Source organism: Triturus cristatus, chromosome 6 (assembly GCF_964204655.1).
Source record: "Triturus cristatus chromosome 6, aTriCri1.1, whole genome shotgun sequence".
In the NCBI taxonomy this organism is placed as follows: domain Eukaryota; kingdom Metazoa; phylum Chordata; class Amphibia; order Caudata; family Salamandridae; genus Triturus; species Triturus cristatus.
The window spans coordinates 1,520,732,596-1,520,759,369 of record NC_140589.1 but is presented as its reverse complement, the minus strand read 5'-3'; the positions used below and the strand labels follow the sequence as shown (position 1 = coordinate 1,520,759,369).

At 41.9% G+C, this 26,774-nt stretch overlaps 1 protein-coding gene across 5 annotated transcripts in view; it reads right to left on the bottom strand.

Moving 5' to 3' along the window:
• The window catches only part of PLCB4 (phospholipase C beta 4), a 1,018,018-nt gene that overhangs the window by 239,395 nt on the left and 751,849 nt on the right, over nt 1–26,774 (bottom strand). For 4 of the 5 annotated variants that reach the window (XM_085612653.1, XM_085612654.1, XM_085612650.1 and 1 more), the window contains 5 exons: nt 22,662–22,752; nt 15,610–15,705; nt 9,474–9,574; nt 6,203–6,238; nt 2,480–2,621 (listed from right to left, as the gene is read on the bottom strand). In XM_085612653.1, the coding sequence (XP_085468779.1) occupies nt 2,480–2,621; nt 6,203–6,238; nt 9,474–9,574; nt 15,610–15,705; nt 22,662–22,752 (466 nt within the window). Of the gene's footprint in view, nt 1–2,479; nt 2,622–6,202; nt 6,239–9,473; nt 9,575–15,609; nt 15,706–22,661; nt 22,756–26,774 lie in introns of all 5 variants that reach the window. The other variant, XM_085612652.1, reaches the window with a different exon arrangement.

Genomic DNA, 26,774 nt, shown 5'->3' with positions numbered 1-26,774 from the left:
TGCTTTTCATCATTATACTTGGTTTCCAGGCGTTTAACTACTTTTCAACATGGCGCCCAATGTCGTCTCCGTTGATGAGACCACCATCGCTAAACTTCTTGTCAAAAAAACCCCCTACTTATTTAACTTCTTACTTAGCCTGCCGGCAGTAAACCCAGATGATTTGAGGCCACATCAACTTGCCATACCTCTTTCATCACCAGTATATGTGAACAATTACCATATCTATTTATATCCACGAGTATTACTTTCCAATAAATGTTTGATTTGGAGAAAGTACATATCCATACACTCATAAGCCCATGTTTACGTCTGTTTCTATAGGACCCTTTGACGTTATTACGCCACACACACTATCCACATCTCAGTGGCATACCCCTCTCCAAGATGGCACCTTTGTTTACCCTTGATATTAGATCCTACGTCTATTTCATCAGCCGGTGCCCGTTAACCAATCAGCATCAATCTAGCGTGACGAGTTATTCCTTTTAACCGAGTAGCGGGAAACAGACTCTACTTCCCGGTTTCGGCGGAGCAGGGTAGGTCTTTACACCACCCTTGGGCGATTCAACTGCAAGTGCGCATCCCCAAGAAGCTCGCCAAGTACCGACTGGAGCGGCACTTTCGAATACTTTAGGTGAGCATCTTTGCACATAAGGTTAGATTCTGAGTGGTTTTAATGAATTGTATATATTGTTATTCCAGATTTGCTCACCTGGCACGTTTCTGCACCATGCATCCACCTATGCATGACCACCAATATGTAAATTATATTGTTCATTCCACAAATGCATACGAGGAGACCTTGGCTCCTGTTTCTTCTTTTATTTTGACTAAGTGTGCGTCTTAATGTACGCTGGTGCTTGTTTTGTTCCCTTTTTCCTTTTCTATAGGCCGGTCCAGATAGTAAGAGTCTAGTTATTCCGACACTTACTTAGGGTAGTCCTTATCACTGTTTATAATTAGTACCACACCCTCACATAGTTGTAGATAGTTTTAATCACTGGTCCTGATGAATTGCCGTTGGATCCTCCTGACCTAGAAGGCATGAAACATGTCGACCACCAGAGTAGAGTAGAGTAGTCCCTGACCCATCTAGTCAAGACTACCACCTCTCTTTTCATTTTAACAGGGTGGTTTACTGACCAAATAAAATCATTTATCCAGACTAACCGACCCTTTTTAACCACACCCACCTAACGTCTACACCTCCCTGGCCCTCACCTGCACTCACCCTCGGCAAGGAACAAAAGATCTCCGCCAAAGAGCCCCATCTCTGGGTGCCCGTCGGGAATTGCAGCGCCGACCCGACGAGGAGCAAAACCCAGATGATGAAGCATGACACCTAGCTTGCTGGGTGTGTGAGGGTTTTAGTTCCACCAATGTGGGTTCCCCCACCCCACACAGTCCTATACCCTTTGGGCTTATTGAACACCACTCCCCACTTAGTCTAATTCTGAGGAGATTACCCTTCACTCTCTCCTCTATGAACAGAGGAACTGTATACCCTTTTCGTTTGACCGATACAAGGGGTCAACCCACAGTCATAACAGTGCATACAAGTGGTCCACCCACAGTCATACCAGTGCATACAAGGGGTCCACCCACAGTCATGCCAGTGCATACAAGGGGCCCACCCACAGTCACACCAGTGCATACACGGGGTCCACCCACAGTCATACCAGTGCATACAAGGGGTCCACCCACAGTCATCTTATTAAATACAAGGGATCCACGCACAGTCCTACCAGTGCACACAAGGGGTCTACCCACAGTCATACCAGTGCATACCAGGGGTGCACCTACAGTCATACCAGTAAATACAAGGGGCCCACCCACAGTCATACCAGTGCGTACTAGGGGTCACCCACAGTCATACCAGTGCATACAAGGGGTCCACCCATAGTCATTCTAGCGCATACAAGGGGTCCACCCACAGTCCTACCAGTGCATAGAAGGGATACACCTACAGTCATATCTTTATAGGTTTTCCCTTCCCAATCAGTTGCTATGTTTTTTGCATGCAACGTCTGCACTTCTAAAGCCACACCTGAATAACCCAGGCGTGTTCAGAAAGCTACAGAAGTGCATATAACAAGCCACTTTTACACATGTGTGAAGGGAACAGAGGCATACACCATAGGAGTTATGCAGGGGATTCCTGGTGTGTGCCAAGTGTTTTTGCATTTCAGGTAGACATAAATCTAGTCATGTCCAGGCACTCCCTCATGCAGAGACTATGACTTTTAGAAGAATCTGATCTGGTTCTTTTCTTTTTAGAAATTGAGTCAAAAGATAGAGCAAGAGAAACCTCATGTTTTGTTGTTATTAGTTCTTGTTTTCTAATTGCTGAAAGGGGACATGTACAATTGTTACTGAAGCTTATCCCGTCAATTTGAACAAAACACAAGAAGCAACAGCTGGGTCCCTTGTAGTCTATTCTTTCCTAATGATGCCATCTAAACATTCCTTCACTTACCTTCAGCCACACTGAAACCTTGAAACTTGACAGGTTGAGCATAGTTGATCATTGTCGATAAATAGGGATGAATGTTAGTTGTCGCTCCGACATATTGATACGAGGCCATCCATGCTTGCTCATCTTCTACAGTTTCCATACCCTGGTTGGAAAGTGGTAGAAGAACACACACAAAAACAAAAAACTTTTAGTACACTCTTTGTAAACTTAAATATGAATTAGAGATGGCTGATGCTCATTGGCAAACAATGACTTGTCGATGCTCTTTTAATAAGCGTAATAATAACATACACAGGAATCCTCTTAGAGGCTAATGGGCCACTAGATAAAAGGAGTACATTTGCAAGTCTCTAACAAGATAGTCGTTTCTTGGCAAACATATTGATATTCTAAGTTACTTCATCATAAGGCAAGGTAAAGTATCTGGCCGCTAGAAAAACAGCCATTTGTCGGTGCATGGAGGAGTGCTCCATCAGGTGAAATGTCACCTTGAATGCAGCGATGCAACAGTTTCTCTGTGTTTTAATACATATTCTGACCTTTTTCTGCATTTTAACCTTGCAAAGTAAGGATTGTTTATTCTGTTGCTTATTATATTGTGCTAAAATCAGCCAGACATGTTACTGGCCCTTACATAACTTGGAGTACAGCACACTTCCCTCCGGATTACAATGTACCATATACACCATATACATTGTTGTGAAAGGATTATTAAAAACATGACACTCACACGTCTTCATGCTTCCTTCAGTTGATAAAAATATGACCGTAAAGGTGTAGATTGAAAAAAATGATAGAAAAGAGATTTGACAGCTATTGTAACAGATGGTGTGCTTTTGTTAGATTTATATAGCGCAACTTATTACCGGTGAGGGTATCCAGGCGCTGTTCATGGGCACGTGGAGATTAAGTGATGTTGCGCCAATGCAGAGATGCGAAACCTAGGTCCCCAACTCCCAAGTTGGCATCTCTGGCCGCTGCGTCACATCTAAGAATGTGGTATTGTGGAAGAGGCGAGGTGGGCAATACTGGATGGATGGTCCAGACCATTCCCAGAGGTCTGGAGGGTGAACGTAACGCAGTCAGCGCTCGTGATGTCAAAGTAGTTGTAATGTAGGAGAAGGGGATCTTATATCAGGAAGGAGTGGCTTTTGAGTGTTGTTTTAAGATGGACATTGAGGTGGCCACCCTCATTTTGGTGGTGAGAACATTCCAGTGGATAATTCTTGGAGGAAAAATATCTGATCCTTGAGCTGGCACAGAAGGATTTAAAGCAGGGAAGGCGATGTTTAATTTGTGATCTGAGACAGGGACAATTCATGTAGTGGGACTGAGTTTGAGAGAGGTGGGGAGACTTTTCCTGGTGGTAACCTTCTGTAACGTCTATGTATTGCACTCTAATATTAATGTATTTAAGTATGGTTGTATTACTGCATTTCAGTACTGCTGTATTATAGAATTACTCTAAAGCAACAGAACATAATTAATATGCAGTAATATGGTTAAGGTTAACACATTCTCCAATTTCTACAAATTTCTATTGGTTCAATTATTTTCTTTAAGGAGTATTTTCTTTGAGAAGTTGTGCTTCATACCTTTCTTATGTATGAATTTCCTCTGAATTTCTAGATCTTGTTCAAAATGCATTTTCAAGGAATGATTGTGTCCTACTCAAGACTTGGGTATGACTTACTCCGAAATTTTCCGGGAGTAAGAAAAGATTACTCTAGCAAAACGCTTTGTGAATCATATTTGTGAGTAAGCATATGTTACTCCTGCAAACTCAGTTTGTCACACTTAGGTTTGATGACAGCATATACTACTGAGAGAAAACGCTTTATGATTCAGGCTTGAAAATTCAGGAGTAATTCTGATCTAAAACATGAAGAATCTACAACTGCTCACAGAGCAACCTTGTGAACCAGTCACCAAATGTGGGGAGAAGAAACTCCCAGAGGAATGCGTTTAGGTGTCAGTCAGGGCCGGACTGGGAAGCCAAAGCAGCCCCTGCCTGGCCCCGGGAGGCTGGAAACACTTGCTTGCTGCTTTTGATAATGGTGGCCGATATTGTAGCACTGCTGTAAAACCAGCACCAGTAACAAAACTGCCCCCACTGTTGCAAAACCAGCCCCCACCCTTCTAGCCACCCGGGGAAACACCCGATGCACATTAAGGCCAGTCCGGCCCTGGTGTCGGTCACTGTAAGTGGATGATTCCATTTGAAGCATTGTTTCTGTATTGTAAACATGATGTGTGGTACTTAGCAGAGTGAGCTGTGGGAGGTGAAAGGAGCAGAATCGGGAAATGATCTGCCAAGGCTCTCACTCAGAGTGACCCAGTACTATGGTGTGTCATGAACATCAAGGAAAGATACTGGAACAACCATACTGCAGTTTGAAGCTGCTCTAAAGTCACAGGCTATGCATTACTCCCCCATCTATGGGCTGGTCTGGAAAAGTTTATGAAATATATAGGCAGAGCCAGCGCGACTCCCTGTGAAGTCGACTCTAAGCCCAGATTGCCTCAGTTTATAGACACCATTTTTAGATTATTTAATTCCTGGTTTTGTATAGTGTGCTGTCTGTACTAAATGCAGTTAATCAGTATTCATAATACACAATTATTTTCTCCATCTTCTGTGAAGTAGGATGCTCACTTTTGAATCTAGGAGTGTTTTCAAGCTGCAAAACTGTTGTTAATAGGGAAGAAATTAGCTCCTTTCGCAGGAACGTGTTCTATTCATATGTTCTGCATCTGTTTCGCAGCAGTAGTTCTCCTTGAGGACGAGGTAACATGCGCAACAAACAAGAGACTCAATTCCATCTGTCTAAACTGAGCTTCCCCATGTGACTGGATATCTTTTAAATATGTTTTGTAAATGTGCGTATTGATTAGCCCCTTGCAAAACTTTAATTAGGCTACTGAAATTCACCAATTTTTCAAATTTCACATTACCCTGAAATTCTGCAAATTTCGCAGGTGCAAACGTTTCCACACTTCTACACTGTGGGAGACTGGTTCCAGGCAGAAATGTCTTACCTGAGACTGGTTCAAACAGAAAATGACATTTTCTACTCAATCCACTCCCCCTTCCTAGTATCTCATGTGGTATCTGAACATGAGGTAGGACCTCACATTGACATTTCAAATGAAACTTCGCAATGTAATATTAATGAAATTTCACACAATTTCATGTACCTTTCACAACATTTCACAGAGCGAAATTTCAGAATTTCACAAGTGCCTGGTATTGATGACCACGTTGTTTCAGCACAAACGTCATTGATAGATACATTTTCAATGTATGCTGAAATCCCCACTTCCTTTCTTGTGGAATGTGCATAGCCCTTATTTTCAATTGTTTACCAGCTAATGAGTAAAATTGCTAAATAGTCTGGAGAACCACCTTGCTATGATTCCCTCTGGGTCTGCCTTCCCCGTCATCTGTGAGGAGTGTCGTTCAAAAAAGCGTTCTGTCTGTAGCAAGGCCTCTGTCCTCTGTGATAGATTACAGCTGTTGTAACATCCAAGGTATGTACACCCTTTCTGTTGGTGTTGCAGGATGGTGTATACCCTTTTTTAAACCCTTTGAGATACCAAGAGAAAGATATCTAGAGATCTGCGCTTATCTTTCACTATGCAATTAAATAGAATATCACCTATCAGTAACTCGCTTTTTTATGAATATTGGAAAAAATTATAGTAACAATTAGTTTCCATTACCTTTTTATTATTTTCTTGTTCGCTGTCTTCAGCAATCTGTAAAAAAAATTAAAACAATGACAAAGATCGCCACAGCCAAAAATTGGCAGATTAAAGGAAAGTACAATGAAGTGTGCCTTTCAATCACTACTAAGCTTTTGGATTTGACCATCTAAAGTGCCTCATATATTTTAATCCTGGCTATGCAGCAGCTGATTTAATATGATGACTGCACAGGCGGGGATTGGAACTTCCACAGCAAGGTAATTCTCAATACACCACTGAAATCATTGTAAAGGTCTGCACTTCAGCGCTGTAACTGCAACACCCAGCAGAGGGTAGGGTACAAACAGTTGAGTGATATAGTCTACAGAGGGCTGGTGTTGTGTCTGCATAAGTGGCTTCAAGGTTGCGCTCTGTGTTAGTGATTGTGTTACATCAAAATTATTGATTCACGTGGTGCCAAAAGAGGACTATGGTGGTGCCCGAACCACAAAGTGAAGTGGTAGAGGATTCAGAGATGGCTTAAAAGAAGATCAAGGCAGAATTTAAGGGGCTACACCAGACACAATCTGTTACGATATAAAGGAGGGGTCTGAGAAACTGGTGTGGCAACCAAAAGAGGATAATCTTATACCCTAAAAATATAGGTATCGGAAAGAGGTTCAATGAGCTCTTAAACAGAAACAGGTCATGATGTCCCAGAGTAACCTAGTACTGCATAAGCCATAATTATTCAAAGTGAAAGCTGAAGTGGAAACATATCACTAATAAGATATATTTCTTGTACTATATGAGGAGACAATGGTAGAGAAATAGCAGTAATAGTAAATAGTCAGTAATTTGTTTATTACCTAATTCCCTTTTATGTTAGTGACAAAAGCAGCACTGCAATTCAGAACAAGGTGTTTTCCACCTTGGATTCTGTGTCTTAGATAAGGAGACTACAACTTTACCTGTCCCAGTCAAATTTTCCTAATTGAGTTGGAAAACACTTGGCTGTTTATGGTGCAGTAATTTCTAATTGTATTCACATCTACTTCAGCCCTCTGTGGGACTAACACCAAAACATACTGTGCCGCTTCGAGTGCTAAACCAACAACACACATCTACTTTCTCCCAAACTCCTCCTTAACTCCTTCACCTTCTTCATGCCCCCAAAAATAAAATGGCTAGTTAGATGAGTTATCTTCTTCTTCAAATTAGAAGGGATTGGAAGTCACCACTAATCAGAGCATTGTCCAAATTAGGTTTGGATAGCTCAAAGATAGACAGAACAGAGGTGTCTTGGTCCATTCTTAAAACAGTCCAAGGAGGAGAAAAGACCAAAATAGAATATTCCAATCCTATTTACTCCTCAAATGAGGCATAATTGGCAGTATCCTAGTTCACAAGAATGGGTGACTTGCGCTCAAGTGGGTGTTATTCTCTTTGGTAACCCAAATCCTGACAATCAAGCAGTAGAAACTCCTCATGGAGACCTGTACTTACAGGGGTTTAGTAATGCTAGTGCTGTTGGTCAATTCTGCTGAACATTTTCTAGAGGAACATCGTTTTTGGGCGAGAGCTGAAGCATCCAAGTAGTTTGAGTTCCAATGGAGCTCTGATATAAGAGTGTCTGAGCTACATGCTACTTGTAGATCCTAAGGGTGGGTTTAAAGAATTTGATTTTCGGTCAGATTGCCATCTGTGCCTTCTCTTTTCTTCTGGTGTGGACAAGCACCAAGTGAAGGCAACAGCCATATCTCATTGATTAATACGCATTGCAGATTTCCCATATGACACTCACCAGCTGCTGAATCAGAAATGTCCAATTTAAGTTTAGGCTTTTATGATTTATATAGTGCACAGTTACCCGAAGATATTTCAGAGTACTCAGATTAGAAAATAATATATCCCTTGTCAGAGGACACAGTAACTTTGAAATTTATCAGCTCATCAAGATTTCAAATGTACAACTTATTGCAGAAAAACACATGTTTAATTACTATACAATTTAAGTACTTAGGTGTGTTATTGAGGCTGGCTGCCGTATCTCCCCATGATAGTGCTCTATGGGTCTAGATACAGAGCCTCAGGAAATTGCATGAAAGAGCTTTTTAGGTGCACACATCTTAGATCTGGGAACTCAGACTTCTGTTCTCATACTCCATCACCATCATTTCTACACCACAGATGTGGATTTTGTATACCAAAGAAATAGAGTATCCCGTTGGATAGTTTTCCCGAAGTGCAGCATTGAAGGATGCAGATAAGTGGCTGATCCTTCTCAACAGCTTCACAAGTTATCCTAGTGAGCCATAAGAATCTTTATGAGATAAGAAGACATTTTCTCCAAAGATGCATTCTTCACACCTAATGGGAAGTTAGCTTCTTTCATCGGGGAATAGAAGCATAGTATTTAGGGTCCAATTAGAAATTGTGTCAACTCTGGTAAAGGACTTTGAACATTGGAGAAGAGTGGCCTAACTCGGACAATAGGGAACCCTCTCAAATTCAAGCGTCCTTAACTGATCAATGGACAAGGAAACTAGGAAAAAGAGAATGCTTCTCTGTGAAACTCTCCAAATTATCACTCTGTGAAGACAATTCTTCTTTAACTTATGCAATCCAACTAGCTCCAGTTGAGATTTCCAACATTGCCACTGGTACTGAGAGCCAAGTGCAAAGCGCCCCATCCATTCCTCTCTACTCAATATAAAAGGGCCTAAGAGTCTATATAAACGTAACCTTCTGACTGCAAAAACATAACTATATATAGCTATCAAAGTAGACTGCAACCAGTACAACTTTGCCATAATAAATACCCAAGGTCACCGATAAACACAGCACATGTGGCTCTTCATCAGAGGTGAGTGCATTCAGGGAATGAAGAAAAGTGGAAAGGTTGGATGGGAAATCTAAGCTGCCTCAAATGAAGCCTTTTTTTAAAGTCGATAATTGCCCAAAGACAATCTATAAGAATCATTAAAATCAATACACTCACATTAAACCACTAGCGTTTTCTAAATGAGTACTTGGCCCTCCCAATAACTTGAAACCTGGATTGTTTGTAATAGCATACCTCTGTGAGACGGCTTCTTATAATTTTAGTAATTAATATTACTCTATTTTATGAATGAAATCACATTGTCCACTAGTTGTATTGATCCCAGTTCGTGCTACATCAACATTGCTAAGTAGAAGCTTAACATGCTTTACTACAAATGTGAATATTTATAGTATATAAATTCCCTCTACCATCGGTGTTCATCAAATAACAGACGAGAGGCGGTTACTTGACCATCCATACCTTTTTAACACTGTTTGCAGCAGCTTCCTTTTGACTTAGATCATCTGTTGAAAGTTCTGCTCCAAACTTGTATTCTGGGTGTGCCTCTTCCTCCAGGTCGGCTAATATTCCAAAGAAAGTCAAAATGAGTTTGCTTAAATTGGAATACATTTATTTTTCAGGAACCATCAAAGCATATAGGTCCACACTTATGCCTATGATTGCTCAAGGATAATCAGGGAGCGAATATTTGGTGCTGTACACACTACAAATATATTTCCCATTAGGGCCCTCTGTTTAACTACGTAAAAGTTACTAACCATGGTAAGTTTTGCATTGGTAGTCTTTGAGACCCTTCCTCAGGCCTCAGGGGACACTTCACATGAAGCCCAAATGCATTCACAGACCCAGCACTCTCAGCCCCTGGCTTTCATTGCACATCACTGTCTTCCTAATCACAGTGCTCATTCCAGAAAAATATCAGTTCTCCATTTCAGGAATAGAACGTACAACATGGGGCCTCTGAGTAGGATAACCACCTCACTCATTATGGACATTATTTCCTGTTGAGGAATGTGATGAGCTAGTGCATTCTGGGTTTTATAATCTTACTTATCTTCCATTCAACTAATTAGACTAACACACTTGAAACCAATGATTTGTAAGGGAAAAATTAAAGACTGGAGAGAGTATCAATAATGACCTGGAGTGAGGTGGTCGCATTACCTCTGAGTGTTATAAGTTCTAGCAAATCGACCTGTGAAGCAAATGCTAACCAACCACAAATGCATACACAAAGGCACTGGGCCTAATTCACCAATCTTTTTATCTGGCACATCTTAATCCTGGAAATTCATCAGATCTAAGGACCACATTCACAAAGATCTTTCTGTTAGTAGTTATCTCACTTCAGTCTTATGGGCGACAAACTCATAATGACAAGCCTAATCATGAATAAAACTTTTGTGAATGAGGTCCGCAAGTAGACATATCTTACTCTTGTAAAATTCATGTTTATCTTAGTGTTATGACACATATTGTAATGCACTGAGAAACATTTAAATTGGAGTCACAATTGTGAAATGACTTTCTTAGTGATGCCTAAGAGAGAAAACCATTCCCAATTTTTGTCCGATTTCACTTTGAGGATGCGCAAAGCATTTAATCTATTGCTAACAATGCTCTAAGAAGATTGGGGCATCTATCTGATGTTCTTCTTCTACTAAAAAAACTTTTCTCCAGCAGTTGGAAATTTTTAGGAAGTGTGATGCTATTCACTTGCGTTTCATATGTTTACACATAGTTATGTGGCCCTCGAGTTCTGTGTTCCAGACACCCCTCGTGGCCCCTCCTCTTCCCCGGATCTCTCCCCTCAGCTTCTATCTCGAACCAACACTCAGACCTGGTTGCGCGTCTGGACAAGTTATCTCTCCAATTTCACGTTCTCTCGCACGAACCCATGAACTGAAAGCCCTCTCACTTGACCATCTACCCCTGCTCAGTTCTCTTATTTCCTTAGCAAAGATGCCCACAATTCACGCTAGCTAGCGCACCCACTGACCTTGATCAGCACTCCTCCCAACTTATCTCTAAAACCCTACCCCTCAATAACTCCCCCTCCCGCCCTAGAAGAATGAAGGTCGATCTTGCGACCAGTGATATTAAGGATCTACTCCTTTCTTACTCTATCACTCTAGACACTGACAAGATTCCGACGGCCCAAATTAAAGCCATTCATGCCAACCCACATAGAAAACTCTCTAACAACCACAGAGTTATAAATAGTGGCAGCCTCAAGCAAGTGTACATCACTCAGACCACTACACCACATACGCCTGTACGGCTGAAATGCGCACTACTTTAATGCAGATCAGCCAGCAAACATGCCTCGGGTATCTTTGACCTCATTCAAAACAATGAGCTAGATATCATCATCCTCACGGAAACATGGCTAAATCACTTTTCCATCCCTATCTTAGACCTCTTAGGTCCTCCTAGTCATGAGATAATCTGTTGAGACAGATCTAAGAAGCAGGACAGTGGACTAGCTTGTATATACCGGAATACATTATCTGTTTCCCTCATAGAGACCTCCACCTCATCCGCTGTTGAATACCTTTGCCTCAAAATCTCTAGTAATCACCTCCCGGTGTGCAAACTTCATACTTTCTACCACCCTCCTGGTGATAACCTACTCTTCATTGAACAACTAATGGAAATCATCTCCTCCAATGACGACCCCTCAGTGTACCAAATCTACCGCGGTGATTTCAACCTTCACTGGTCTAACCCTAAGGACCAAGCGGTAATCTGCCTAAATTCATTTTTATCGGAGCTGGAACTTACCCAATTCTGTGACCTTCCAACTCACAACAAAGGAGAAATTCTAGACCTCATCATCTCAAAAGGCAATACCATCACACTGGAGGACATTACCACTTGTGATTGGTCCGACCATTACAGCATTTTCTTCTTTATTAACAGGGAGGTGATCAGGAAAAGGGATCAACAGAAGAAAATCAAACAATGGAAAAGGGACCTCAGGAATATTAATACAGAAGGTCTACCAATTGAATGTAAATATGCCTTGTATTCCCAAGATAACATGTCTTATGTACATGATCTCACTGACTTCTATTACTCCACTATCTCTGATATCATGGATTCCATAGCACCTCTACAACAAAAAAATGCCTCCTCCAAATTCTCCAAACCCTGGTTCAACGACAACCTAAACTCTGAACGCCGCAACCTAAGGGCAGCTGAACGTTTCTGGAGATCCAAACATTCCTTGGATCACCTAAAAGTCCTTAGATCGGTAAGGAGCTCCTATAATAAAAACATCAAAACTGCTAAGGCCAATTACTTCAGATCCTAACTTATTCAAGCCTCAAATCGCCCCAAGAAACTTTTTGAAAGTGTCAAAAATCAATCTGCGAAAGCATCGAACCATCTTGAATCAGGAGACAACTCTCCTTCATGCGAAGATCTGGCTGCTTTCTTTATGGAGAAAACTAAACTCATCAGTATTGACCTCGAATCTAAGAAGGCCCTTCTTCCATCATATGAGATCGTGGATCCTCCTGCTCTCTCGGAGAGGCTAAAGCCACTTAGTATTAGCACCAAGAACAAGGCCAGTTGGGAGTCTTTCACTCCTATCAGTGAAAAAGACATCTACAAAACCCTGCTTAGTATCAACCCCTCTAATCACTTCAGCGACCCGTTGCCACTGACTGTCTACAAAGGAATCAAGGATGCCTTCATCCACCTTTGGACAAAGATTGTCAATGCTTCTTTATCACAAGGCAAGATCCCCGAATGTCTAAAAGCAGCATAGGTATCACCCATTCTTAAAAAACCTAATGCAGACAGAACTGATCTCAACAACTTTTGCCCCATCTCCAACATCCCCACTCTGGCTAAGCTCTTAGAAAACTGCGTGTAATCACAACTTTGCACGCACATTGAGAATTTCAAACTCTTGGTTAATTATCATTCTGGTTTTCGGAGCGGTCACAGCACTGAATCGGGGCTCACTCACATTATGGATGACATTTTAAAAATGCTTGACCAAAACTAATCCTGCCTCCTTATTCTCCTTGACCTTTCTTCCGCATTCGACAAGGTTAATCACGACAACTTCTTAGCCATTCTGGAACACTGGATGGGCCTTTCCGGTCTGGTATAGCAATGGTTCTCGTCCTTTCTTCACAACAGATCCCAAAGAGTCAAGGTGAATCAATCCCTATCCCAGCCTTCTACAGTCTTCATGGGGGTCCCTCAAGGGTCTGCTCTTTCTCCCATTCTCTTTAATATTTTCCTGGAAGCTTTAGCGAATACACTAAAGTCCATGAATATTCTTTTTCATATGTATGCGGATGACATGCAACTTTACCTGAAAATCACCTCCTCTGAAGACTTCACTTCACTCAACTCTACCCTGACAAATACCCAAAAGTGGCTAACTGAGAACCACCTCCTGCTCAATACTGCCAAAACAGAATTCCTTCTTATATCTCCTCCTAATCACTTCCCCAAGATAGACCTCTGGATGAAACACCTCACTGCCTTCAACTGTGCCCCTCTCATCATTGATTCAGCGAAATCTCTCGGAATCACCCTGGACATGCACTTGAACATGAAGAATCATACTAGTAAGATGTGCAAGGCTGCTAACTACCAATTGAGGATTCTTAGAAATCTAAAACCATTCCTTCCACAAGAGGACTTCAAGCAGGTGGTTCAAGCGCCTGTCCTATCGAGGATAGATTATGGTAGCGCTACACTCTGTGGCCTCCCCAAATATACTGTGGCCCCACTCAGGGCTTCCTTGAATACCGCTGCCAGATTGATTACAGGTACAAAGAGAAATGCTCACATATCCCCAGCCCTAAGATCTTTAAACTGGTTACCCTTCGAAGCAAGGATACAGCTAAAGATTGCCTGCTTGATGCACAAAGCACTCCATTTCAAAACCCCTGTTTACCTGGCTCCAAAGCTAGATCTGTCTGGAGGGGGTAGACCATCAAGAAGTGCAAATTCTCTCCTACTGAAACCTCAGACCTTTTGCAAAAAGAGAACGAGGTTCAGAGCCTTCTCTGGTTTGGCACAGAACATATGGAACTCTCTCCCACCGGAAGTCCGCAGAATCCCATCCACGGCTGCCTTCAAACATGAAGTAAAAATAATCCTAATGAACAAGTTCTTGCCTTAAATGGTCATGGCTCATTTGCTTTCTCAATGACCCTCTGACTACATTCTTTTTGGTCTATCAACTGTAAAGCTCAGGTTTGTCTGTTATACCCTATTAAGTAATGTTTGTTTTCATCTTGGTATTTTATGTTATTATTATGTTATTCTCTGTTACCCCCTTTGCCAGTTTCCCTGTACTATGTTCTTCCCTTCCAAAATGTGAAGCGCTCTGATACCATTCGGGGTCATGTTCACCCTACAGAAAACTTTACAAATAAATAAAATAAAATATGTAAATGTTTTCTTAAGACATGTTACACAGCAGAGCAAGCTGCTGTGCAACATGGAGAAATTTCAGGACATCCCACCCAGGCAGTCACACAGTCGACCAAAGAAATTGGTTGAACAATGGTTAGATTTGGAATCTGAAAGGTGTCTGCATAAGCTAGAGTGGTAAAGCCAAAATAAGGAAATAAGCCACAGAGGAGTGTAATGAAGAGTTTGAAATAGATTGCGAACAAGGCAGAACCATACAGCCAACCCACAGGTAAGAGAGGTGCTTTCAGAATATATGTGTGGCAGTAGGTCTTGAAAAATCACTGGATTAACCATTAAGTTTGGGTTCCAAAGAAGATTGCTACTTGCCATAAAGAGCTTCTATGCTTCGTCAGGGGTAGTAAGTGATATATAAACTGTATTACAATACAATACAATTCTCCTTTAGATTGCTCTCTAGAGTTCACTCATTGTCCCTTTCATACACATATTTATTACAAATAACTTTGTTGTGTCTGATCAAATAGATTTAGGGCCTGGTTTTGATCTCGGTGGACAAGTTACTCCATCACAATGGTGACGGCTATCCTGCCTGCCAACATATAAATCCCATAGGATATAATGAGATATTTATTTCAGCGGATGGGAAATACATCACTGTTGTGAGGGAATAACCCGTCCGCTGAGATCTAAATCAGGAACTTTCTTTGTATTTGCAGTTTCTAATGGTCCGCATATTATAAATACAATTTTCTTGGAGCATAACAGGATTTGCACAACATATTTCAAACCGTACCAGCTTTATCGAATACAGAAATATTGGCAACCTTATAAGAATTAATAAAAGTGATACAATTTTAATTCCTCCATTTTGTATCTCAAAGTACAGTATATTTTAAAGTGTTTGTTTACTTAATAGCAAAATATTGCTTGTTTGAAAAGCAATGTATGGGTGGCACACAGTAGTAGGTGGGAACCTCAAAATAGCCGAATGAGAGACTGACAATAACAACGTCACTGAGAACATTGAGGATAATTACATTTCCAAGTGGGAGGGGTATGCATGGGAGGGGGAGTCAGAAGGACTCAATTTGGCAAGGTAGCGGTAGTCAGTCATTCTGGTTATAGTGCTGAAAGGCTCTCGGATGTCTAGTGATACTGGAGAAGGTGAATATTTTTTTTAACTTACCATTTTCTATTTCCTCTTCTATGTCATCCTCCAAGATATTTACTGGAGCAGCAGTTTCTCCGGCTTCCATCATCTGCTTCAGGGCATCAAGCTGCTCTGTTCAAATAATACCATAAACATGAGTGGATCTTTCAAAGCCAAAGATGTTTTAAAACATGGACATATGGTAAACGTAGAAATTTAAGCAGAAATTCATCACACATTTTTAAGTATTCCTTGTAATATAAGACTCGGTTTATTACACCCTGTGGTCTGATTTCTATTTATCCTGTTCAAATTCCTATGGCTTTCTAATGCTTTGTTTCCTGGCAGTGCCTTTTGGGACAGAGTACACACATCACAATGGTGTTGTAAAATATTGCGAGGGTGCTGTTATAATATGGCACTGCCATTTGCACTAACTGAGCTTTGTAAATTATTACACTTGCCACAACAGACTGGTGCAAAATTGCACTTCTGCGCTAGTCATTCAGTGCAAATGCCATTTTTACACTGGTCGTTGACGCAATGATGGTTCAAATTTGCATCCACACAAGTGCAGAATAGCTAGGCACTGAAAGAACGAATGCAATCCTGCTCTTTGTGTTAGATGTACTGTGCCATTTTCATGGTTGCCAACATATATTCAGAACCACTAGCAGAAGACCAGCCGTGCCTTCGCACAGATGCATCAGTAACATATATCTTTTGAATTATCGAATTATAATATTGCACCACAATGGATACACTCATGTATAAACAGTCTGCATTGTTCCCCAACTTATTTCATGTGGTGATTATATATCTGTAGGTCTGCAGCGTATTTCAATAATATGACAGGTATTTGTCAATTGCCTTTGTCCATATGAATAGTTAGTTTGTAGATGTTTAAAGTCAGACACTAGATCTGTCAGTAGGTGATGACTACAAAATATACTGCGTGATCATACCTTCATAAATCAAAACAGAGCCAGTGACGAGTCACTCCCGTACGAGACTGCTAAATAAACTAAAGTGATAATGTTGGCTCAACACATTGGCTACGTTAATATGACTGGATTTTAGCAGCCAAGATTAGCATTCCTACATGGAGTTTCATTGAGGCGGTCTGGCTTGCATGGTAATAAACCCCAAAGCCAAAGCCTGAATGGTGTTCACATTCCACCCGTGGCTAGTGACCTGACAGTAGTAGAAGGTAGTCCAATGTCAACACAAGTACTATGAGTGAACTTAAGAAAAAAAAGAAAAAAATGTATTCGACAACTCTTTCTATACTCTGTGAAAAGGGGCTAAGGGAAGTATAAAGGGGTTAATAAATATTAGAACATTGGAACGGTAGAGCTTAAATGCATACAATGGAGTGGCTTAGGGCCAATAATAGCTGGTACAGGCCTTACACTCCAACATTCTGCTGTTTGTTTTCAACTTTCAGTGTGTTGATTGTTCTAATAGTCTTAGAGCCTTTCTGTCTCAGGGTGCACCGGTTGTTAAAGGCCAACTCCCCTGATATAGGCCCTAGTTAGCGGCTCAACTATAACTCAGGTTTAGGGCCTTTAACAACTGATACAGCCCTCAGCATAGGACTGCAAGGCTATAATATGTACAGCCAGAGAACACGATTCAAGCACATAGACTTTTGGCATTGAGCATGTGACTACCTCAATTATTTACACAACTATTAAACAGTATATGGATGCACATCTAGTTAGTGCTTTTTATATGCACAATTTGGAAATTGAGTTATTGGTTGATGGGGTGAAACCATACTCTAGCAGCCATCACAATCTCTGTCAGGGTGGAACACAAGCAAACCTCAAATTAACCTATGTTTAACCCTCTGGTAGCTTGGCATAAAAGCAGTCAGACATAATATAGAGGCACTGTGTATTTATGCAGCACTTCAAACAGTAATAGAATGAATACATAACACACTACAAACCTGGAAAAATATAGTAAAATAACAAATATATATTTGAGATTAAAACAATCAAAATCCAATCAGTAGAACCAGAGATATGCAATTTCAGAGTTTTAAGTAAAAAGATTGCCTAGAAGAACAAAACACCAGCAGTGGGTATTTGGTCCCGCCGGACTGGTACAAAGTCACAGTCACAAGTTCAGGCCGACCATGATGGAGCACGGGCTGGATACAGGAACCGAGTTAGGCCCGCTGAACAAAAGTACCTTAAATCATGGTTGCGAAGCATTGTGAGATCCCGCATCAAGGATGTGCAGCGCAATGACAGTTCCGAAGATCTGTGAAGCTGGGATGCAAGGTTCTGGGTAATTGTTGAAGATGCCGTTGTGGAGGAGCTTGCGAAGCAAAGTCCTGCATTGGAGATGCATCATGCACCGGCAATTCCAAGGAAGCCACTGCAGGATAAGTACACCAATTGGGAGGTAGAACTCACAGCAGTCAGAGTCCAGGTGCTGGGTTAAAGGTAGTTAGAGCCTTTTCTCTCCCTTGAGGCTCCAATCAAGCAACCATCCAAATAGCTCTTGGAGTCACTCTGGTGGTCTTGGGTTCAAGATGCAGGTCCAGTCCTTTCACTAAGGCAGCACGACAACAGGGCAACAGAGCAGCAGTTTTCTTGCAGAGCAGCACATCAATCCTTCTGAGTCTTCCACAGGTCCAGAGGTATACTGACATGTTAGGTCTGAGGATTCAATATTCATACCTTTGAAGTAGGAGAAGGTTCTGGAGGTTTCAACGCCAGAGGCATTTGGAATTCCCTGCCTACCTGCCCTGGCCCCAGCTTATCACAAAAGACTAGTGTCAAATCCTTTGTGAGTGTGCTCAGGCAGAGCAAGTGTGGTAGGTGACAGCATTGCACAAAGACCAACTGCCAGCTACACCATCTTATGTGACCAAGAATACAGGCTTCAGATACCAAATGGTTGGGAGAAGAAAATGCCAGCTTTCTAAATGTGGCTTTTTCAGAATTGCCACTTAAAATCTGACTTTATCATTAAAAGGGCTTTAAAGTACAATTCTTTAGACACCAAGCACATCATTCCTACCTGCTTCCAATTGAATGTTATCACGTATTACGTTGAATAAAGTAGCCTAAAGTTATCCTTTGGGAGAAGTAGGCCTCACAGTAGTGAAAAACAAAGTTAGGAGTTTTTCATTACTAGGATATGCAAAACTGAAAGGTACATGGGCAACTTTTTAAATACACTGCACCCTGTTCTCTGGGGTGCAACATGTTTAAAGGGTAACTTAAGCGGGTGGCACAATAAATGAGTGCATGCTGCAGGCCCACAAGTAGCTTTAAATTTACAGGCCCTGGGTATATGCAATATCACTTTACTAGGGACTTACCAGTAAATTAAATGTGCCAATTTGAGGTAAATCAATTTCACCCTGTTTAGAGGAGAGAGATCACATGCACTTTATCACTGGTTAGCAGTTGTAAAGTGGACAGTCCTAAGCCAACAAAAATGAGATCAGCGAAAAATGGAAGAGTAAAGCAAAAAGTTCGGGGGATGACCAACTTAAGGCCGACAGGTCCAACACACACTATGGTCAAAATTGAACAACTGCAAACAGAACTGAAATTGAGAACCCCAACTAGAGGATATTAGTGTATGTGTTTGCATGTGTGTATGATCAGTTCATGTCATTGTCAGGGGTGTGTAAGGAAGGGCAAATGGTATAGGAAATCTACGTAAAGAAACCATGGGGCACATGCATCAAGGTAGGATTTTGTGAGTCCTTAATTGCGATTATTAAGGAATCGCAATTAAGGACTCGCAAAAGCCTATGCATGTAGGATTCGCTAAAAAAAATAGCAAATCCTAAACAATCCTTAATTGCGACTCACAATTTGGGAGTCACAATTAAGGAATGGTTCCCCATTCATTCCTATGGGCCTACAGGCCCACAGAAATGAATGGGTGATTGCATGCGCAATTTGCGAGTACCAATAGGTACTCGCAAATTGCGCATGCAATTTCAAGGGTGCAAGGTGTCAAAAGGACACCCTGTTGCACCCCTGAAATTGTGATGGGCACCCATGTTGCACACACACATGCCCCAAGGGCATGTGTGTGGCAACATGAAACTTTGAAAAATGCACTTTAGTGCATTTTTCATATTTTTTGCAAATTACCGACCAGTTTAATTGCTTGGTAATTTGCGGCCCAAAATAGCGAAATTGATATTTTAAAGTGGTTCCTGCATTGCATTTGAGGAATCGCAAATTGCAACTCCTTAAATGCAATCGCAATTTGAGAAATCGCAATTAATTGCGCATTCATAAATTGCGAGTGCCTTGAACATTAATGCATCGCAAAAGCCCTTTTTGCGGACGCAAACGGCCGATTTTTGCGAATCGCGCCGTTGGCGCTTGCAAAAATGGTTGATGCATGTGGCTGCATGTGCACTAGTGTTTCATTAAAAAAGTGGCTGTGTGGAGTGTGCATGCGTCTATTACAATGGCTAGTTCAATAGCTTTGCATAGTTTCAATTTTTTACCTTGTGCTTGACTGAATAGATGATGACATAAAAAAAGTCATAATTGTAAATGATAAAGCTATTGATACCATTAGCACCTATGTAGTGTGTGTATTCTATGTACATATTAGGATGAACCTAGATCTCGCATTTTTCAGACACTTATATGTGAATCTTGGATTTAGTAGAAAACCAGCGTGAAATTGTTTATTTCCCTAAAAGGAGGGTATTCATCTTCTGATATGAGATGGGTGTGAGAAGTTGGCCTGGTATATGCTGTCCACTAATTAAAGTAGGCACGTTGTACCAGTCCAAACAAATCTTATTGATGATTTGGTTAAAGACAACCTTTATTGAAAGCTATCCTAGTGGTAGCTATGGAGAGCAGCCTTCAGGCTAAGTCTCGAAGGAATGTAAAGCAGCTTGGTTTACCAGAATATAACCTCTTGAATGACCAAATGAAAGGAGAACCACACAAAGTATATATATAAAACATATGCATTTATTACTAAGAACTCCCTACTAACCTCTTTATGAGATTAGAGAACAAGATACACAATATTAAAGTACTAGAACGACAGTAAATAGCACAATACACAGTGGGGAGACCAAACCATATATCAAGAAAGTGGTATAACAACTACGACTTGACTAGACACTGTGCCTAGGGCATGTAGAATCGCTGGGACCCCAAGGAACCGCCCAAGGTAGTGACACAGGGGACCCATGGGGGACGCATGCAGTGTGAGAACACAGCCGCGAGCGCCGTACAATCCTATGGGAAAGTCGCGGTTGGAATTTTAAAGCTTAAGGACACTTCGGAAAGGACTTTAAGCAAACCCTTTTAAACTTAGAAGGTTCTAAGGCCAGCACCCATGTGAGAACCGGAGGACTTGTGTTACCTAACCCAGGTAAGCCGAGTGCATAGGTGTCAAATGGTGTTGGGAATATTTGTTGTTTTCAATGGCGTGATGCTGCAAAGTGCTGCTGCCGTAAAGAGGAAAAGTGTCAGGCCTGGATCGGAGCTGAGAAGAACCTGAAAGCAGAGAGGACAGAGTCTGGGTCACTTGCCAGTGACCAGGGGTACGATAGACGAATGCCCACCGATGTCGGGTGTTTCAGGTGTGGAGAGGTGAAGCTTGACTCTGCAGCCACGGGGACCAGGAGACGTCAACAATGACCAAAGTCTGCAGGCAAGCTGTCCCATGAAGGATGTCGAGTGCTGGGTGGTCAGTGTCCGGATTTGAGACCAACAAACCTTGGCAACTGCAACCCACTCGGTCAGAGAAAAGATGCTTCAGTGTGGACCAGCAAGATCCTGTGGACTCCCCAAGCGATGGAGAGTCAGGGCATGTCTGGAGCAACCAGGAAAGCCCACTGAATGTTAAAGTACCCTTCCCAGGGACCCACTGGTCGATGGACCAGGGATCGTGAAGGGACCTCGAGAGGAAACACAAAATACCAGCCCACGGAACACTCGTGGAGTGTAGGCCAGTAATCTTCGGTGGAATTACTGCTCGAGGTCGGGACTACAAGTAGCCCAAAGCACAGCCTCAGGGATCGGCAAAAAGCATATGCTGCTGCAAATGTGCACGGTGTGCAGGGGTTCGGGTTGCGCGGTCCCCACAAGGGCTGCGGGTCTCAGGTTTGCTGAGAACACTGGTCGGCCTCGGGGAAGCTTAGGAACCCATCTCCTGTGTTGCAAAATCTTCTGAGTCCTTCAGGAGCTGCGTAGATGCAAACCAGTCAGAACCGTCTTTGGTGCTCGCCTTGCAGGGGAGTAACTCCTTTACTCCAAGGGATATTCTTCGGTCATCCAACGTAGTGTATATAGTTGAAGTACTTGCATTAAGCACTGACCACGACCTGATTGAGAATCAGAGACTTAGGTGGAAAATGAGGATGAGAAGATTAGCTACTGAACAAAGCAATGTGCACAGATATTGTCAAGAAATAGTGATGGATCAAAAAGAATAGCATGGGAAGGCATAGAGATGGAGGGGAAGCTGAGGACAAAATACTATGTTGAAAACAGGAATGGCACAGATTGGAATAGGCAGTTTACATGTGTCGGCAGGGGAGGGAACAGAGACAAGAAATGGGGCAATAGGGATCATCTCCCATTAACTCAGGTGAGACAGAGGGGGGATGTAAAAAGAGGAGTATGGGAGATTTGCCCCTTTAAGAAAGGAAAAAAGGACAAAGTTGGCAAGGACTTCCTAAAAAAAGGCATAGGTAAAGAATAGTTTGGCAAATCTAAACCCATATTGCATTTGTCAAGCCGGATTTTTTGGGATTTTCAAAACTTTAAGCTGACAGTTATCAGTATAACATAGAAAGCCAATGACTTTCTGAAGCAATTTTGTTGAAAGAATAGGGGTACTGAGGCCACAAAAAGTGAATTTGCATAATTTTTGTCACTCATTTATATTTTTCTTCCAGTAACATTTTTAGTCCTCCTCTGTTAATAGACCTGGTACAGTTTCGATGGGTCTGAGGGGAATGTCTACCTTTGCAACAAAAACCCAAAACAAAAAACAATCCATAAATGAGAGCTTTAATCATTTTTCTTAACATTGAAATTATTAACAATTTGTATTAACTTGTGACTTACTCTTTTCTACTTCAGGCTTCAACCGTTTATTTTTGATGAGTATTTTCTTCTTGAGGTCATTGGGGGAGGGTAACGGCCGACCTGGCTCAAGCTGCAACAGAAAGAAAAAGAGGAATGCACAAAAGCAAGAATAATCTTCCTTTATTCGCATGCTGAGATCATTACTCCTAAGCATTGTCAATACAACTCTTCGGCAAAATAATATTCAGACAGATTTCACTGATGCCAGTCCCAATTTGCACATTTTTGGATTACATTGATGATTACGTATACACTAATGAGGCTGGAAATTTGACCTTAAATTTGCATTGAGTATTGTTTATGCTCTTTTTGGGCAATACAAAAGTCGTAGCAAAAGTATGGTGTATGTAATCTAGCCCACTGTGGTTTCTTCTATGCATTTTGCATTACCTGTCCAATCTTACCAATTAGCAATAGAAGAACAAGTTACTTACCATTGGTAATGCTCTTTCTGGTGGATACTCTAACTTGATGCCACACTAGATCCAAAAGCGGTTTCTTTCTGGACTCTCTTCACACATCAGAAACAGGCCATAAAATAATTGAAGGTACTGGTATGCAGATCTCCAATATGGGACCCTTTTTAGATGTTGAAAAGAGACCACTCCACAGAATGGGTGGACTGGAGGGCAATAGGGAATCTGTGCTTTGATAGAGTATCCACCGGAAAGAGTGTTACTGGAGGTAAGTTACTTATTGTCCTGATGGATACTTCTAACCACAGATTTCTAACCTTTAGAATAAATACCAAAACAGTACTTCCCAAAGAGGAATGTTTGTGGTGTGGGCCCAGACTAAAAAGCTCTGCGGGACTGAATGGGCGAAATGCCGTTCCTGTTGAACCTGGCTGTCAAGGCAAATGCTTCATGAACATGTTCACTGACAGATGCCAACACAGTGGCCAACACAGTGGTAGCAGCCTTGACTCTGGTGAAGGAAGCCCTCAGTGTTTCCGGAGTCTGCTTCTTGACCAGTGCATAGCAGATCTTAATGTAGAGGATTAACCACCTCCACAAAGTCTGTTTTCTGTACCAAATTACCTCTGCTTGAAAGGCGGCTGCACCGAAAGATCCTGGAGCTCACTCATGCAACAAACTGAAGTGGGTTCTGGCACTGCCTGTAGCCAAGTTTCTGGAGTAGATCCGGAAGGGACACAATTGATAAGGGAACTTGTCTGACATGTGTTGAAAGGGCCAAAGAGTATGCCATGTTCTGGCTTTCTTTGAAGAAGCGCTCTAGGGTGGAATGCGCATTTTCTCCAAAAAGGCAAGTTCCATCAATAGACATATCTATATGGGATGCCTGAACATCACCAGAAAAGCCTGTGGATCTCACCCCCTTATGGCGACGGAGCACCACCCTAGCGCCAACTGCTTACCCAAAACAATTGGTTGCGTCTAGGCCAGCCTGACATAAGTCTTTGGCTGCATCGTGATCATTTTGAACAGTTTGAGCCAGAATGGACCTAAACTCCACCTGGACTGCTGGCAAGATCTCTCTGACCATGTCCCAGAAGACTTGTGTATATCATCCAAATAGGCAACTTGCCAACTTGCAATGCCTGACTTTGAAGCTAAGCTCATGGAAGAAAACATTTGTTTACCAAATGACTCAAATCATTTTGTTTCCCTGTCTAGCTTGGGGGAAGGGTGTATCACAAGAAATTAATTTGGTTCTTGCTGTTGAAAGTTAGGCAACCAGATTCTCCGGAGATGGGTGGTGAGTCAAAAATTCAGGTTCACTTGCCCCTGTTCATTGGAGGGCATGAGCAAGGCTTAGACCAAGTGCCCATCAATGTATCAGTTAGGGCCAAACTGAACTGCAGAAAGGGACAAGAGCAAGACTAACCAGTCTGTAAACTTCAATAATAACACTCGTTTTGACCTCTACAAAAGGATGCTGTAGATATAGAGCCACAAAAGCATGTCTAATCACTACGGCGAAGGAAGCTCTTTCTGTTGGTGGCTCAGGAGGGAATCAAACCAGTAATAAGGGAAGTATCAAGCTCACTGGCAGCTTCCTGTAAGACCATGGACAAAGTTCCATTATCATGATGTTGTGAAAATCATCCCCATCATTTCCATTGTCATTTTCTAGTGGAGGATAACTCTGATCAGAATCTGAACCAAAATACTAATGGAGCAACTGAGGATGGCTCTGTGATAGAGGCAATTTTTGTCAGAATCTGACTTTACAGGAACCAAGTGTATTAAAGTGATATCTGGATGAGACCTTGGTATGGGCTGAGATGAATTCGGCTCAGAGTCAGACATTGGTGTTGCAAAAGGCTGCTCATGTTGAAGGGACTAGTATAGATTGTGGAACCGGAATAGAAGTCAGCACCAGAGTTGGTGTGGAATCTGGGTGGGTTTGAGAGCCACAGACAACACTGAGAACAGATTTCCCACTGATAAAACAACTGGAGGCCCTTGCAAATGCTTGGAGGGCAAAGGTACGCCAGAGGAAACCAGAAGAGTGCCAAAAATGTACAACATTATCTCCCTAAAGGTCTCCATCTGCGGCAGTGCTGCTGACAACCTGGGGTACACAGGGTGCATGGGGATCAACTGTGGGATAGGCTCTTTAAAAAGTGATTGGAAGCAAGAACGAGTGGCACTTTAACACCCACTCAACTTTTCTGAAGATAGAGAGTGATGGGATGGGATAGATAGAACTTAGCTTTTTTTGTGTTTGCACTTCAATTTGGACTTTAACTTACCAAAAGATCTTGACTGCAAAGAGGACCTGTCAGGTGAATGGCCTCGAGAGCACAAATGAGTCCATGCCCACAGTCCCTAAACACCTAAGTGTTCATAGGGGAAAATCTTCAGCACAAGGTGAACTGTACTCCAAGCCCAAACACCAAAGGCACAACTCGTGTGGCTCCATCACCGACATCTGTTTCTGACAGTCGTGTCATGGTTTTAACCCAGAAGTTTTACGTGGGACATTACAGGCACATGCATCAATGTAAAAACCGGTCGCAAACAGGCAGATTCTTAGAATCTGCCCCTTTGCGACCTGTATTTTTGCATTTGGGATGTATCATTCCAAATGCAAAAATCGCAATTTAAGGAATCTCTAAATTGCGATTGCATTTAAGGAATCCCAAATTGAGATTCCTTAAATGCAATGCATGAAAGTGAAAAAATTAGCGATTTCGCTAATAGGGGGAGCAAATTACCATGAAGATGAACTTCATGGTAATTTGCAAAAACTTTGAAAAATGCACTTTTGTGCATTTTTCAAAGTTTCATGTTGCGCACACACACGCCCTTAGAGCATGTGTGTGTGCAACATATGTGCACAGATCAATTTCAGGGGTGCAATAGGGTGTCATTTTGACACCCTTGCACCCTTGAAATTGCATGAGCAATTTGCGAGTACCTACTGGTACTCGCAAATTGCTCATGCAATCTCCAATTCATTCCTATGGGCCTGGAGGCCCATAGGAATGAATGGGACGGCATTCCTTAATTGCGACTCGCAATTTGCGAGTCGCAATTAAGGAATTTGTAGGAATCGCTATTTTTATAGCGATTTCTACATGCATAGGCTTTTGCAATTCCTTAATTGCGATTCCTTAAAATTCGCAATTAAGGAATCGCAAAAGTCTTTGTTGATGCATGTGCCAGATAGTCTACACTGAATTTCAATATTTTGAAGAAAAAGAATCAATCTGACAAAAACAACCGTGTGGAGCTCCAGATCCATGTTCCAAGGCACCGAAGAAAACAAACTGACGCTGGCACAATGGGGTGGTGTTTGTTTCCTGCTCGGCTTCATCACTTCCAGGGCAGAACCAAGTCAGCACTAAACAGCACGGCCCCACATAGCAGCACATGGGGGCACTGCTTTGAAAGCTTCCGGATCTACTCTGGACCCTGGGCATATTCTAAAGGTGAGGAATTCTCTGTTAGAAATATCCATCAGAAGTACTGTTTACATGTACTAATGTATGTTGCTGCATACTTGCAACCAGCATGTGCAGAAACATTGTACAAAGGTCTGATTTCCTCTTGAAGTGCAAGGAAACATTACATATCAATATGAAAAAAATATACACTAAAGGGAAAGTCTACTCTTACAACT